General features: G+C 38.2%; 1 protein-coding gene across 2 annotated transcripts in view; it reads right to left on the bottom strand.

Annotated features, from left to right (window-relative positions):
- LOC134294722 (Fanconi anemia group A protein-like) overlaps positions 1-14,503 on the bottom strand; it is a 17,932-nt gene extending 3,429 nt beyond the window's left edge. The window contains exons 1-9 of one of the 2 annotated variants that reach the window (XM_062966347.1): positions 13,531-14,503; positions 13,328-13,404; positions 11,846-11,953; positions 9,786-9,928; positions 8,661-8,731; positions 8,477-8,576; positions 6,972-7,174; positions 6,738-6,834; positions 5,773-5,952 (exon numbers count right to left, since the gene is read on the bottom strand). In XM_062966347.1, the coding sequence (XP_062822417.1) occupies positions 5,773-5,952; positions 6,738-6,834; positions 6,972-7,174; positions 8,477-8,576; positions 8,661-8,731; positions 9,786-9,928; positions 11,846-11,953; positions 13,328-13,404; positions 13,531-13,556 (1,005 nt within the window). In that variant the 5' untranslated portion in view covers positions 13,557-14,503. The remainder of the gene's footprint in view (positions 1-5,772; positions 5,953-6,737; positions 6,835-6,971; positions 7,175-8,476; positions 8,577-8,660; positions 8,732-9,785; positions 9,929-11,845; positions 11,954-13,327; positions 13,405-13,530) is intronic. The other variant, XM_062966346.1, reaches the window with a different exon arrangement.

Below are 14,503 nucleotides of genomic sequence, written 5' to 3'. Positions count from 1 at the left end.
ACAGGATTGTGGGATTTGTAGTTTGGCAAAGGTCCTGAGCCTTATCTGCTGGAGAGCGATGTTGCCTCCCTAAACTATTACTCCCAGGATGCGATAGCATTATTTAGCTAAAGTGGTGCTAAACTGCATTGATTCTGGAGTGTGGCTGCAAAGGCTTAAAGACCTTGGAAAACTACAAATCCTAGGACTCCATCACACTGAGTCCCAGCAAAACTGCTTTGATTCTGGAATGTGGATGTAAAGACTAAATACCTTGGAAAACTACAAATCCTAGGATTCCATCACACTGAGTCCCAGCAGTTAAAGTGATGCCAAACTGCATTGATTCTGGAATGTGGATTCAAAAAATACCTTGGAAAACTACAAATCCTAGGACTCCATCACACTGAGTCCCAGCAGTTAAAGTGATGCTAAACTGCATTGATTCTGGAATGTGGCTGCAAAAAATACCTCGGAAAACTACAAATCCTAGGATTCCATCACACTTTTGTCATTTTGTCTTTCCCAAACTAATAGAGCAGGACATGGTGGGGTTTGTAGTGCAATGCATCTGGAAACTCAAGACAGGTAAGGTTGTTTTCAAGCATGATATCTCACAGCTGATATACAAAGTTTTCTCTGATCTGCATTTCTCCTTGCCACAATACCAATATACAAGCTATTCACTCACAGTACAATTGCAATGGATTGTCCAGATTGGAAGCAATAATTAAGACATAAGGTGTCTATTCCAGTTAGAAAACACTGATCCACTAAAATATTGAAGAGAAACAGTAAAATTTTGTACTTCCCTTAATTAGAGAGTGAATAATAATAATAATAATAATAATAATAATAATAATAATAATAATAATACTCCCAAATCCAGACTGACAAAGTTCTGGATCACAACACACCAGACATCATAGTTGTCAAAAGAAAAAAGGTTTGGATCATTGATGTCTCCATCCCAGGTGACAGTCACATTGATGAAAAACAACAGGAAAAACTCAGCCGCTATCAGGACCTCAAGACTGAACTTCATAGACTCTGGCAGAAACCAGTGCAGGTGGTCTCAGTGGTGATGGGCACATTGGGTGCCATGCCAAAAGATCTCAGCCGGCATTTGGAAACAATAGACATTGACAAAATCACGATCTGCCAACTGCAAAAGGCCACCCTACTGGGATCTGCACGCATCATCCAAAAATACATCACACAGTCCTAGACACTTGGGAAGTGTTCGACTTATGATTTTGTGATACGAAATCCAGCATATCTATTGTGTTTGCTGTGTCATACAATAATAATAATAATAATAATAATAATAATAATAATAATAATAATAATAATTTTGTATCGCTTTTCTCCCTAAATGGGACCCAAAGCAGCTCACAAACATTATAAAAACAATACAAAATCAACACTCTCAGGATAAGTAGAAAGTTTTCTACACTACAGAATGATGCTCCCCCACCCCATAAAAACTATTTGCAAATATTAATATTATTAATAATACAACCTATATTTTGCAACCCAGGACCTGAGAGCAGATTAGCACACAGACCTGTTGTTCCCAGATTTGTGTCTGTGATGCTCAGGCATGCCGTTTTGTTCCAGGATTTAGAAGCCCACAAGGTGGACTCCATGGGAAGTCCATCAGAAATTCTGACAGCTTTCTAAAAAAATATATATTTTGAATACACGGATGCGAATATGTGCATCATTTGTACGAGTTTTGTTCCTAGGTTAAAGATGTCAGTTCCTTGTTGATTCTATCATAGAAACCTAGAGAAAGTTGACTGCAGGGCAAAAACTTTGTTGTGGCAACAGAGACATCTCCATCCACCCATTTATCAAAGTTTGTGACATAGTTTTTGCAGCGTAATCAACTTTCCCCATGTGTTTACAACAGAAACAATGAGTAACCAATATTTATAATCTGGGAACATCACCCCATTCATCCAGGCACAAATACACCACCAAAACTGTCCTCACAGATCTCTCATTCAGAAGTTCATGGTGTGATAGCAGGCCAAATTTAGTATTACCTCAACATAAAGGAACTTAGCTAGAACTATGTAAACTTGAATGATACGCAGTTTTTTTTAAAAGAAATAGACTATTTATTAATACATTCCTCCTTCACATTGTACATTGATTCCAAAGTAACTGGAGTATCACCCAAAAAGGGGTGAAATCCATGTAATGAATGTTGCAAAACTGCTCAGATGTAATTGTGTGCTCATTGAATGAATTGCATACAGTCTGAATAATAAACAGTTATAATACCAATTAGCAAATACATATGCTCATTTTAATGCAAAAAAAAAGATGAAACACAATTTCTGAGTTGCCTGTTTAATGTTTGTGTTACTCACTGTATTTCTTTTCTTCCTCTGTTACTATTAATCTGTCTGCTTCATTACCATACAAAAAAGAGAAGGATAAAAATGAAAATATCTAACTAGTTTCCAAAATTTTACATAAAATGAAATCCAAAGAATTTATTGCTGGGAATATCACAACTGAAATGTTCGCAGAAGCCAATAATGACATTGTAACACCATGGGCACAGTTTAGCCTGGCACTTAAATTTGATTTCAGTGTCTACAAATCTTTAGTAGTTAATGCAAAAGACATCAAAACCCAATAGAATCTAATCTAAGATGGGAAAAGGCTGAGCTAATAAAACCTATTGTGTGCCTTAATGGGGATGCACTGTTGAGAAACAATAACTACAGCCATCTTAACATCGTTTGAACATTATTGAATTTGTGTTTCCTATCTTAAAAGCCCTTATAAAAATGTCAATGCATTTGCTTCATTCAAATCCATATGTAAGAGTTTAATTTACGTTGCTGATAACAATCAGGCTCTATCAACACCATGTACTGTAATTCTGTAATGTAGATAACTCCTTTATTATAAGAGATTCCATTTTCTATAAGAGATACAGTATCAGATGCTGTTCACAAAGCCTGCAGTGTGCCAACTTGCCATTTTATGGGAATCAACTGATCATCACCTCTTTCTTTTCCCTTAAGAGATCAGTCAGTGTTTTAAGATTTGAGAATATATGCTCCTAATTCAATTCATGGCAAGAAATGTAATAATTAAGCTTAGGTAAAAATTTCCAGTATATATTTTGCATCTGTATTTTTATTTCATATAAATATAGCAACACACACACACATTCATACACACACAGAGAGAAAAAATGTAGAAATGTTAGACTGAGGATCTAAGCAAAGTGGATTTGTTCCCTAAATTCACACATTCTTCCAAAGTGCTGGTTCATATTTCAAATCCTTTCTGGATGCATATTTAGAGTCTGATCCACCATTTAGATATGTCTACCTATTAGCAATGGATTTCATAATAAAACATGCATTTATTGACATATTGGAACTGATAGGTCCAACTAGAAGTCTCCAGAATGTTTCATATTTGGAGAGAAAAATATAAACATTCTGGGAATTCTTCCTAATTATCTGAGTAAAATCCAGGAAAATCTCACTATGCCAAAGGTGTTTAAGCATTTAATTGTTCTGTTTGGCTGAACCAAGATGTATGCTCTTGAGCTGCAATTCTAAACTTGTTTGTGAATGAAACAAAACCAACCTTGAAATGAAGGAAATAATCAAAGTCCAAGCTTCCTTAGCTTGGAATACAAACTCCAGTAACCTGTAATGTTCAGCTTTGATTCTAAAAAAGTCCCTTCTTTTTTTCTAGCTCCTGTCAGTTATTCAACTAACTCATTCAGTTTCCTAATGGAATCCTGTTTCTGATAGAGATAGTGTATAGTGTGTGTGTATGGATAGATCTAGTTGGATCTTTTAATAGTTAAAATATTTTTGTAGGATACAACAGAAATGTGCATCCATTGGCTTTTGAGATGTTTTGGACATCAACTACCTAGTGAGAGTTGTGATAGTTGTAGACCAAAATATCTGGAGTACCAAAGTTCTCTAATCATAATGTAGAATATAGGGGTAATGCACCCTAAATTGGGAACAGTCCTCTGTAAGATGTACTTTAAATTGCATGCAAAGGATGAATGACAGAAAAGTGGAAATATGGAAGCAGTTGGAATCATCCGGTGTGGTGAGCATGGAGGCAGGGTGGGTGTTCTGAGAGTTCTCAGAACACCAGTACCTTCAGGTGGCTTTGAAGAGTGATAGCTCTGTTTCCATAGGTTGATTGACACCAGAGGAAAGCCAAGCCTAAAGAGTCTCACTCCTGCTAGTCAGGTGGGAGGTTTTCCTGAGACTAAGTGGTAGAGAGAGATCAAGGCAAGGCAGCCACTGAAGGAGATCCTGGACAAAGATCCAGGGCTTACAGCCATCCTTCAACCATTTTTAAATTCAAGAAAGAAAGAAGGTCAAGCAAATGTAAGTCCTACTAGTGATCATTTCTTTTTGGCACCTTTTTAAACAAAAGATAGATGTCATAGGAGCCATAGAGCTCCTCTGCAAAATTCCTAGAGTGCCCGGATGTATGGAGAGGCTTAGCAGAAGTGGCGACAAGAAAGGATGGAAGTTTAGAAAGAGCAGACAATTCTAAGAAAATCCCAGAGGGGCAAGAAGAAAGGGCAGACGTCCTAAAGAGAGGGGCGGAAGAAGCTGCCAAGGGAGAGGCGTGATGAGGGATGGAAGATGAGTGTAGACAAGCAGTGACGACTGGAGAAGATAAAGCGATACTGGGGACTAAGGGGGGGGGGGAAAGGTGGAGGACAGTAAAGGGATAGTGACAAGTGTGGAGACACAAGCGGAGAGACGGAGAGACTGCAGTGACTCAGAATTGGTGGGGAGAGAGCAGAGGCAAGTGACTGACAGGCTATTGAGAAGTTCATAGAGAAGATTGAAAAAGCAAGACTGATTTGGGAAATAGAATCAATTTGGTTCTTTCTTTCTTTATTATATATTTTCTCTTTTGCTGGTTTTTTACTTTTGATATCTTTATTACCCCCTGCATTGTAGAAGACAATTGGGATATTCGATGTGACTTTATTTTTTTAAACTCTTCTTATTGTCATCATTAGTATTTTAACTTTTTTGGCATTACTTCGAGATACGTCAAGAAGGGACAGAAACGTTTGGTACAGATGATCTGATTTATAATTAATTCATTTTTTAAAATTTATGTATTGACTGACAAAAGGAATATTTTACTAGTAATTACCCAAATTGAGAATGAAGGGGAATGAAAGAGGGGAATGAACATTTGATGTAAATGGAACATGTCTTTTTTGTTTTGTTTGTTTTGAAATAATCGAAGGAATTAAGGATATATTTGATAAGAACAATACTGGAACTATAGAAATTACAAATTGATTCTTAATTTGAACAGGAATTTACTGAAACCATTGAAAATTAATTCAGAATAAAATTCACACATAGTATTTCTCTCTCTCTCTCTCTCTTTTTTTTTACAGGAAAGAGCCTTTTCAAATAGGAGACAGCAATATATTTGTTTAAAAACATTATGTGCCAATTTCCCACAGAATAACTCTCTAACTGCAAAGAATTTTCAAAAACTATGCAGTTTCCAGACACTTTCTTGCAGTGGGAAGATAATTGCTAAAATTAGTTCTTGCTCATTTTGGGGATGAAATTAATGAGGAATTCCATTCGTAGTTTTGATTTTTAGCCCTTTCCTGTACCTTTGCACAACTGAAACCTTTGCACAACGAAAGCAAAACCACTCCAGAGAACATGGAATTAGACTTTTTGATGACAGGTTGAAAAGTGGACACTACTACCTGGACCAAGTCACACGCTCAGTATTTACCTGGAAGGCTTTTTCCCACAATAGTTCTTTGAAAAGGGGATGCTTCCATAAGCACAAGGCAGCTTTTGAGTAGCAGAAGCTGGGGCGGGATAATGTTTTCCATGGAAGGTCATCATCCATGCTGCCTTCCCAGCTTGTATTTCGGGCTTCCGAGCAAAGAAGGGGCACGACGTACTGAAGCTGCAAAAGAGCGGGCTGCTTAACACACAGATCTAAAAAGCGATGGCTAAAAATGCTCATCAAAGGAGGAAACATAGTTTTGGCATCAACTATATTCCATTCCAGCCCTGCATTTGCTGTAAGAATCCCTGCTGTCTTTAAAAAATAGTATCTTCCATCCCTTCTCTTTTATCCAACTCAGCTAAATAATAATAATAATAATAATAATAATAATAATAATAATAATAATAATAATAATTTCATCTAAAAATACATCACACAGTCCTAAATGCTTGGGAAGTGTTCGACTTGTGATTTTGTGATACGAAATCCAGCATATCTATCTTGTTTGCTGTGTCATACAATAAAATAATAATAGAGGAAATAAAAATAAAAATAGAGGAAAGAAGAAGAAGAAGAAGAAATAAAACAATAAGAATTATTATTATATATTATATTATTATTATTATATTATTATATATATTGGAGTCATGGTGGCTCAATGGGTTAAACCCTTGTGCCGGTTGAACTGCTGACCTGAAGGTTTGCGGTTCAAATCTGCAAGATGGTGTGAGCTCCTGTCTGTCAGCTCTAGCTTGTGGGGACATGAGAAGCCTCCCAGCAGGATGATATATACACCCCACTTGCCTAGTTTCCAACAGACCTCACAACCTCTGAGGATAGCCTGCCATAGACGTGGGTGAAATGTCAGGAGAAAATGCTTCTGGAATGTGGTTATACAGCCTGGAAAACTCACAGCAACCCAGTGATTTTAGCCATGGAAGCCTTCAACAACAAAAAGTTACCTTTTTCACAAAACCAGGATGAAGCACGGAGCATAAGGAGTCATGGGGAAGGGAGCCAAACTTGCAGAGAAAGTAAGAAAGTGCCACAACACAAAACCTGTGGGTAAAGAAGGGAAAAGGGTTATTTCTCTGAAGTTGTATCAGGCCCCTTGCAGATATTTCATTTAAGCCCAAGACAAGAGGTCTGCGTTTTAGAAATGACTGGGATATTATCCAGACAAAAAAGAAGTTTACTTCATGCAGAAGGTGGCAGACTGTCCTGCCTGGCAATCCAAAAAGTAATCCCAGAGTTCGGATACAGAAAGGCCTCTCGTGGAAGCACAGGAAGGGTCCAGCGAAGAGCAGAGGTCGATGGCTGGGATGGACGCTTTGGCTTCGTTCAAGTGGATCGCAAAGACAGCCAAGCCCATGATGTGAGCGTCCCTGAGAGAAGAGCCCTACAATGGTGGCGGGGTATAAATAAATATTATTATTATTATTATTATTATTATTATTATTATTATTATTATTATTAATTCCAGTGCTATGATCCTAAGGTTCTATGAGAGGTTGGTGGCGGGGTATAAATAAAATTATTATTATTATTATTATTTTATTATGACACAGCAAACAAGATAGATATGCTGGATTTCGTATCACAAAATCACAAGTTGAACACTTCCCAAGTGTCTAGGACTTTGTGATGTATTTTCGGATGATGCGAGCAGATCCCAGCAGGGTGGCCTTTTGCAGCTGGCAGATCGTAATTTTGTCAATGTTGTTATTATTATTATTATTATTATTATTATTATTATTATTATTGTTTATTCCATTGATATGATCCTAAGGTTCTATGAGAGGCTGGTGGAGGGGTATAAATAAAGTTATTATTATTATTGAATTCCAATACTATGATCTTAAGGTTCTATGAGAGGCTGGTGGTGGGGTATAAATAAAGTTATTATTATTATTATTTCCAATAATTTGATCCTAAGGTTCTATGAGAGGCTGGTGGCGGGGTATACATTTTTATAATAATAATAATAACTTTAATAAGTTATTATTATTATTATTATTATTATTATTATTATTATTATTATTTATTCCAATACTATGATCCTAAAATTCTATACGAGGCTGGTGGCAGGGTATAAATGAAGTATTATTATTATTAGTAGTAGTAGTAGTAGCAGTATTGTTATTATTAATTCCAATGCTATGATCCTAAGGTTCTATGAGAGGCTGGTGGTAGAGTATAAATAAAGTTATTATTATTATTATTTATTCCAATACTATGATCCTAAGGTTCTATGAGAGACAAGTAGCAGGGTATAAATTTATTATTATTATTATTATTATTATTATTATTATTATTATTATTATTATTATTTATTCCAATGCTATCATTCTAAGGTTCTATGAGAAGTTGGTGGCGGGGTATAAATAAATAATAATAATAATAATAATAATTATTATTATTATTATTATTATTATTATTTATTCCAATGCTATCATTCTAAGGTTCTATGAGAAGTTGGTGGCGGGGTATAAATAAATTATTATTATTATTATTATTATTATTATTGTTATTATTATTATTTATTCCAATGCTACAATCCTAAGGTTCTATGAGAGGCTGGATGGCCATCTGTTGGGAAGGCTTTGATTGTGTCTTCCTTCCTGGCAGAAGGGGGAAGGATTGAGTGGCCATTCTTCTGACACAGAATCCAAATCAATGTAAGAGCCCCATGAAAACCAACCTGATGGTGAATAAGTTGGCAAAGGCGGCTCAGCAAGGAGGGCAGGGCCCGGCGGTGTCTGCAAAGCATTTTGGCAAAGAGAGAGGCCCAGGAGCCCTGCCTGCAAGGAAACACAAAGGAACGGGCACATGGAGGATTTTGCCATGTTTTCCCAACCACATGCGGACATCATGTGTGATTTTACCTCTCTGGTGGCAGGAAGTACGACGCAGACATGACATTCTTGCAAAACGCCGTCAGCAGAAGATCCACAGCCTGAAACAGAGAAAGAGAATAAATGAAAGAGAAACAGACAGAAAGAGAAAAAGAGCCTCTCACTTCTAGGCCAAGGATTTGCAAGAATGCTCAATAAGGAGTTTATCACTACTAACCAAAACTACATTTTATGATTTTTAATAAATTCAATAAAATGTATTATTATTTTATTGTATGACACAGCAAACAAGATAGACATGCTGGATTTCATATCACAAAATCACAAGTCTAACACTTCTCAAGCGTTTAGGACTGTTTGATGTATTTTTGGATGATGCGCGCAGATCCCAGTAAGGTGGCCTTTTGCAGTCGGCAGATCGTAATTTGGTCAATGTCTATTGTTTCCAAATGCCGGCTGAGATCTTTTGGCACGGCACCCAGTGTGCCCATCACCACCGGGACCACCTGCACTGGTTTCTGCCAGAGTCTTTGAAGTTCAATCTGGAGGTCCTGATCACGGCTGAGTTTTTCCTGTTGTTTTTCGTCAATGCGACTGTCACCTGGGATGGCGACATCAATGATCCAAACCTTGTTCTTTTCCACAACTGTGATGTCTGGTGTCTTGTGTTCCAGAACTTTGTCAGTCTGGATTCGGAAGTTATTATTATTATCGTTATAGAAATTAGAGAACTCCCATTTCTTTAATGTGGCCATTCCAAACAATCAAGCCCCTCATATCTGAAGGCACCGACTGGAACTTTAAAGTCTTGATTTCTTGCACAGACAGTGTGCAAAACCATGGATCAAAATGGCTCTTACAGCCCCGAAATCAACATTCCTATAGACGTAAGTGTCCAGCCCCCAGTGGCGCAGCGGATTAAACCACAGAGCTGTTGATCGAAAGGTCGCAGGTTCTAATCCGGGGTGCAAGGTGAGCTCCCGTTGTTAGCCCCAGCTCCTGCCAACATGCAAATGTGAGTAGAGCAATAGGTACCGCTCCAGCGGGAAGGTAACGGCACACGAGAGATAAAGCAGGGCATAAATAAATACAACAACAACAAAACAACAAATAATAATAATAATAATAATAATAATAATAATAATAATAATTCACCTCTTGATGCTGTTGTGGGACTTCAGGAACAGAAAGATCCAAGCAGATCCTAACGTCCACAGAATCTGCTTCCTCCTGGTCGTTGGTGGGTCCCAGGACACCCGCCAGTGCCTCCGAGACACGAGCCATCTGAACCGGAAGCTCTGCAACGAAGAATCATGAAGTTGGAAGGGACCCCCAAAGGCCATCCAGTCCAACCCCCTTCTGCCATAACGCAGGATACAATCAAAGCCCTCCCGCTGACAGATTATCATCCAGTTTGACAGGCATCAAAGAAGGAGCCCCCATTGAGTGGCAGGCATCCTCAGAGGTTGTGAGTTCTGTTGGAAACTAGACAAGTGGGGTTCATATCTGTGGAACATCCAGGGTGGGAGAAATAACTTTGGTCTGTTTGAGGCAAGTGTGAATGTTGTGTTTAGAATTGAATGGCCTTGCAGCTTCAAAGCCTGGCTGCTTCCTACTTGGGGGGATAATAATAATAATAATAATAATAATAATAACTTTATTTTTGTATGCCGCCTCCATCTCCCCACAGGGGACTCAGACCGGCTCACATGGGGACAAGCCCAATCAATCACATTATCATCATAAGATCAACAGTTAAACAACAAACATCATAATAAAACAATTTAAACAGGCCATAGTTTTAAAAAACATTATTGAAAATGCAAAATATTAAAAGAAGAACTGATATGGATATGATGGGACACAGCACTTCAGCCAACCCAGCTCCATGGGCCTAAATCTAATCCAACCCATTGTATGTAGTAAACATAATGAGTTTTTTTTCCTGTGCCTAGATATCTATAACACACATTTTAAACAGATGACCTTCCTTGACTTAAAAAGCCACGGGACTAAATAAAATTCATGCCTTTTCAACGTTATGTATTGTTTAGAAAATAAATTATCTAAGAGAACTCCATGAAAACATTTGTTGGGAGGTGTTAGCTAACCCTGATGGTTTCCTGTCTGGAATTCCGCTGTCTTGTAACACCAACAAAGGATTCACCCAGGCAGGAAGCAGCCAGGCTTTGAAGCTGCAAGACTATTCAATGCTAACCAAGCCGGCCAATGGCAACATTCACACCTGCCTCAAACAGACAAGAGTTCTTTCTCCCACCCTGGATATTATTCCACGGATATATAAACCCCACTGGCATAGTTTGCAACAGACCCCACAACCACTGAGGATGCCTGCCATAGATGTGGGCGAAACGTCAGGAGAGAGTGCTTCTGGAACATGGCCATATAATTTATTTATTTATTTACAGTATTTATATTCCGCCCTTTTCACCCCGAAGGGGACTCAGGGCGGATCACATCTATATATATAAAAGAGTGATGGCATCACGGCGACCCACAAAACAACAAAACTACAGGCCCCCCCAACCTCGAAATTTGACAACACAACCCATCATCCACGCCTCTAGGTTGATACAACAAAAAGAAAAGAAAAATAAAGTCCTAGAGAGAGAGGAATAATTGCTTTTATCCAATTGCTGCCAGTTAGAAGGCTAAGTTCCTCCAACTTGGTCTCCTAGCAACCCAATAAAAAATAATAAAAAACACTAAAAATTAATACAATAAAATACTATAATAACAGAAAATAACTAAAAATGATACAAGAAAATAATAAAATATAATACATAAAATATAACTTACAATAAAATTAATAAAAAATTGCAAATAACGTCAAATAAAAATTACACAACAATTTTTAACCAATACCACCATCACTTTGCCACAGCAACGCGTGGCCGGGCACAGCTAGTTACACATATAAGGCAAACATTCAATGCCTTAACATAGAACAAAGACAGAGACAAACACAGGCTCCGAGCTGGCCTCGAACTCATGACCTCTTGGTCAGAGTGATTTGTTGCAGCTGGCTGCTCACCAGCCTGTGCCACAGTCCGGAAAGCTCATAGAAACCCAGTGGTTCCGGCCATGAAAGAATTCAACAACACATTGGATTAAAGAACATGTTTAAGCTTCAAAAAGTATTCCCGACAGATCTGCCTGCCTTCCAGACCCAACCGTCCCTGCAACCCGCATACCCTCCTGCTTTTCTTGATCCGCAATCAACTCTCGGAGTATCTCAAGCTCAGCTGTGAGCAGTTCCAAAGGCTCTTTCAAATCGCTCGTCTCCATTTCGACCGATCCATCTGCGGGGGAAAAAGGAGAGACGTTATTGGACTACAATTCCCAGAATCCCTCACCACTGTCTTCTGGGAGAGCATGATGATTGATGGGAGGAGGACCACTTTTAGGAACGTCAAATACAATGGGATCAATTTACAAACCACGAATGGATGGACAACCATTTGGGGATCAGAGGATAATTTTAGAAAACTCCCAACCCTCAGCAGATCTCAGTTTGTCAGGGGCAAGTGTGAATGTTGCAATTGGCTACCTTGATGAGCACTGAATAGCCTTGCAGCTTCAAAACCTGCCTGCTTCCTGCCTGGGGGAGTCCTTGGTTGGGAGGTGTGAGCTGGCCCTGAGTGTTTTTAAGGTATTCACATGCCTACTATTACACACCTGTCACACCTGAGATAGGTAAAACCATGCTGATTTGAAAGTGTTATTTCTTGTTTATGTGTGCGGTACCTACTTTGAAAATATTTGTTCTACTCCAGAAACTTTGTTTTTGTGGTGGCCACAAACTATGTTGAATTAGTTGAGACTCTTATCAGATATTCATTGAAAAACTAGAGCAAAACGTGTTATAGCAGGATGTCCCTCAAAAACAAAGTTTTTGTAGTTTAATCCATATTTTTCATGTTTTATGATAGAACCAATTAGGAAATGACATTCATAATCCAGGAACAAAAATCATGTTACATAGTATTATTGTTCAATAAATAATTCTTTAAAATATTTGAACAGTATTGTACTTGCTGTAATTTATGAGCTCCCTGAGTCCCAGTTTTGGGAGGGTGAGTTTATTTTTCACTATAGAAATTATACAAGCAGCACTACACCAGTAGAAGGTAAAGGTTTCCCCTGGTGTTTTAATATGTTCTTAATATGATTATTATTTCATTTTTGTTATGTTTAGTATTTGATTTTAATAGCTATGTCTGTATTTTGATGTTTTTGTATGTTTTGTTGTTTTATCCGGGCTTGGTCCCATGTAAGCCGCCCCGAGTCCCTTCGGGGAGATGGAGGCGGGGTATAAAAATAAATTATTATTATTATTATTATTATTATTTGGTTCACAAACAGCGCCATATGCTGAACAAACAAGTAACAGCCGCTGTACTACAAATGACTGTTTCAGGAAGGAATTCCCCTGGATTTTTGTTTTTTAGTGTTGTTCTTTATTTACTGTACTGATTACTGTTCTTTCTCCCACCCTGGACGTCATTCCGTAGATATATAAAACCCACTTGCCTAGTTTCCTACAAACCTCACAACCTCTGAGGATGCCTGCCGCAGATGTGGGTGAAACAACAGGAGAGAATCCTTCCGGAACATGGCCAGAAAGCGACCGATAGAAATTTGATAATGACTAGGGGTCAGTCGATGCCGCTCACCTTGTAAGAGCTTCTCTTTTGCAACTCGGCATTCTTCGATATATGTTTTGTACGCATTTGGAGGAATCTTTTCAGCCCTGTTTTAGAAGGATTGAGGCCATAATAACATCATGAGGTTGTACTGTCAATAGAGACTGAAACAATCCATTGAGATCATGACAAACTTGGATAAGTTCAAGAAAATTATTAATTTCCCTTCTTACCTTCTGAGGGATTCTATCAAAGCCATGCGGGGATCTGGTCTTTCCGGAAGCTGCAATGTTTAAATAAATGTTTAAATATCACAAATTATTAAACACAAATTATTAACAGAGTGTTTGTATCTGTGCCAATTTTTTTCAGTGTTTATACATACACATATATATATATCTTCTATCTATATAAATAAAAACTAGCTGTGCCCGGCCACGCGTTGCTGTGGTATTGTCTGGTGGTGTTGGTGAGAAATTGTTGAGGTAGTGGTGGTATTGAATGTCTGTTGTAAGGCTGTCTTTATGTTTAGTATGCACACTGAAGTGGATTATATGGCAGTGTGGAGTCAAGATAATCCAGTTCAAAGCAGACAATATAAGATTCTAAATGGGTTATATAGCTGTGTGGAAGGGCCTTGAGTCTACACTGCCATATAATCTAGTTAAAATCTGATAATCTGTGGAAGAGGCCTAAGTGAGGCCTAACTGTGCCTGTCCCCTGGGCTGGGTAGGTTGCTAGGAGACCAAGTGAGCGGAGCTTAGCCTTCTAACTGGCAGCAATTGGATAAAAACAATTATTCCTCTCCCTCTAATTAGGACTTTATTTTTCTTTTCTTTTTGTTGTATCAACCTAGAGGCATGGATGAGGGGTTGTGCTGTCAGTTTTCGAGGTTGGGGGGCTTGTAGTTTTGTCCGCTGCCCTGATGCCATCACTCTTTTATATATATAGATGTAATGTCCGTTTGTGAGGGACCTCATATCTTCCAAACTACGAAATTTGGACACAACGTACTATTCAAACTGGAGAGTGTTTTAAGGTATTCACATACCCACTATTACACACCTAACACACCTGAGACAGGTAAAACCATGCTTTGGTTCACAAACAGCGCCACCTGCTGGACAAACAAGTTCTATAACACTATACTATAATATTATTAGTAATATTACATGTAATATATATACAGTAGAGCAGGGGTCCTCA

The sequence above is a fragment of the Anolis carolinensis genome, unplaced genomic scaffold, assembly GCF_035594765.1.
Source record: "Anolis carolinensis isolate JA03-04 unplaced genomic scaffold, rAnoCar3.1.pri scaffold_19, whole genome shotgun sequence".
In the NCBI taxonomy this organism is placed as follows: Eukaryota; Metazoa; Chordata; class Lepidosauria; order Squamata; family Dactyloidae; genus Anolis; species Anolis carolinensis.
This window is presented reverse-complemented; position numbering and strand designations above follow the sequence as displayed.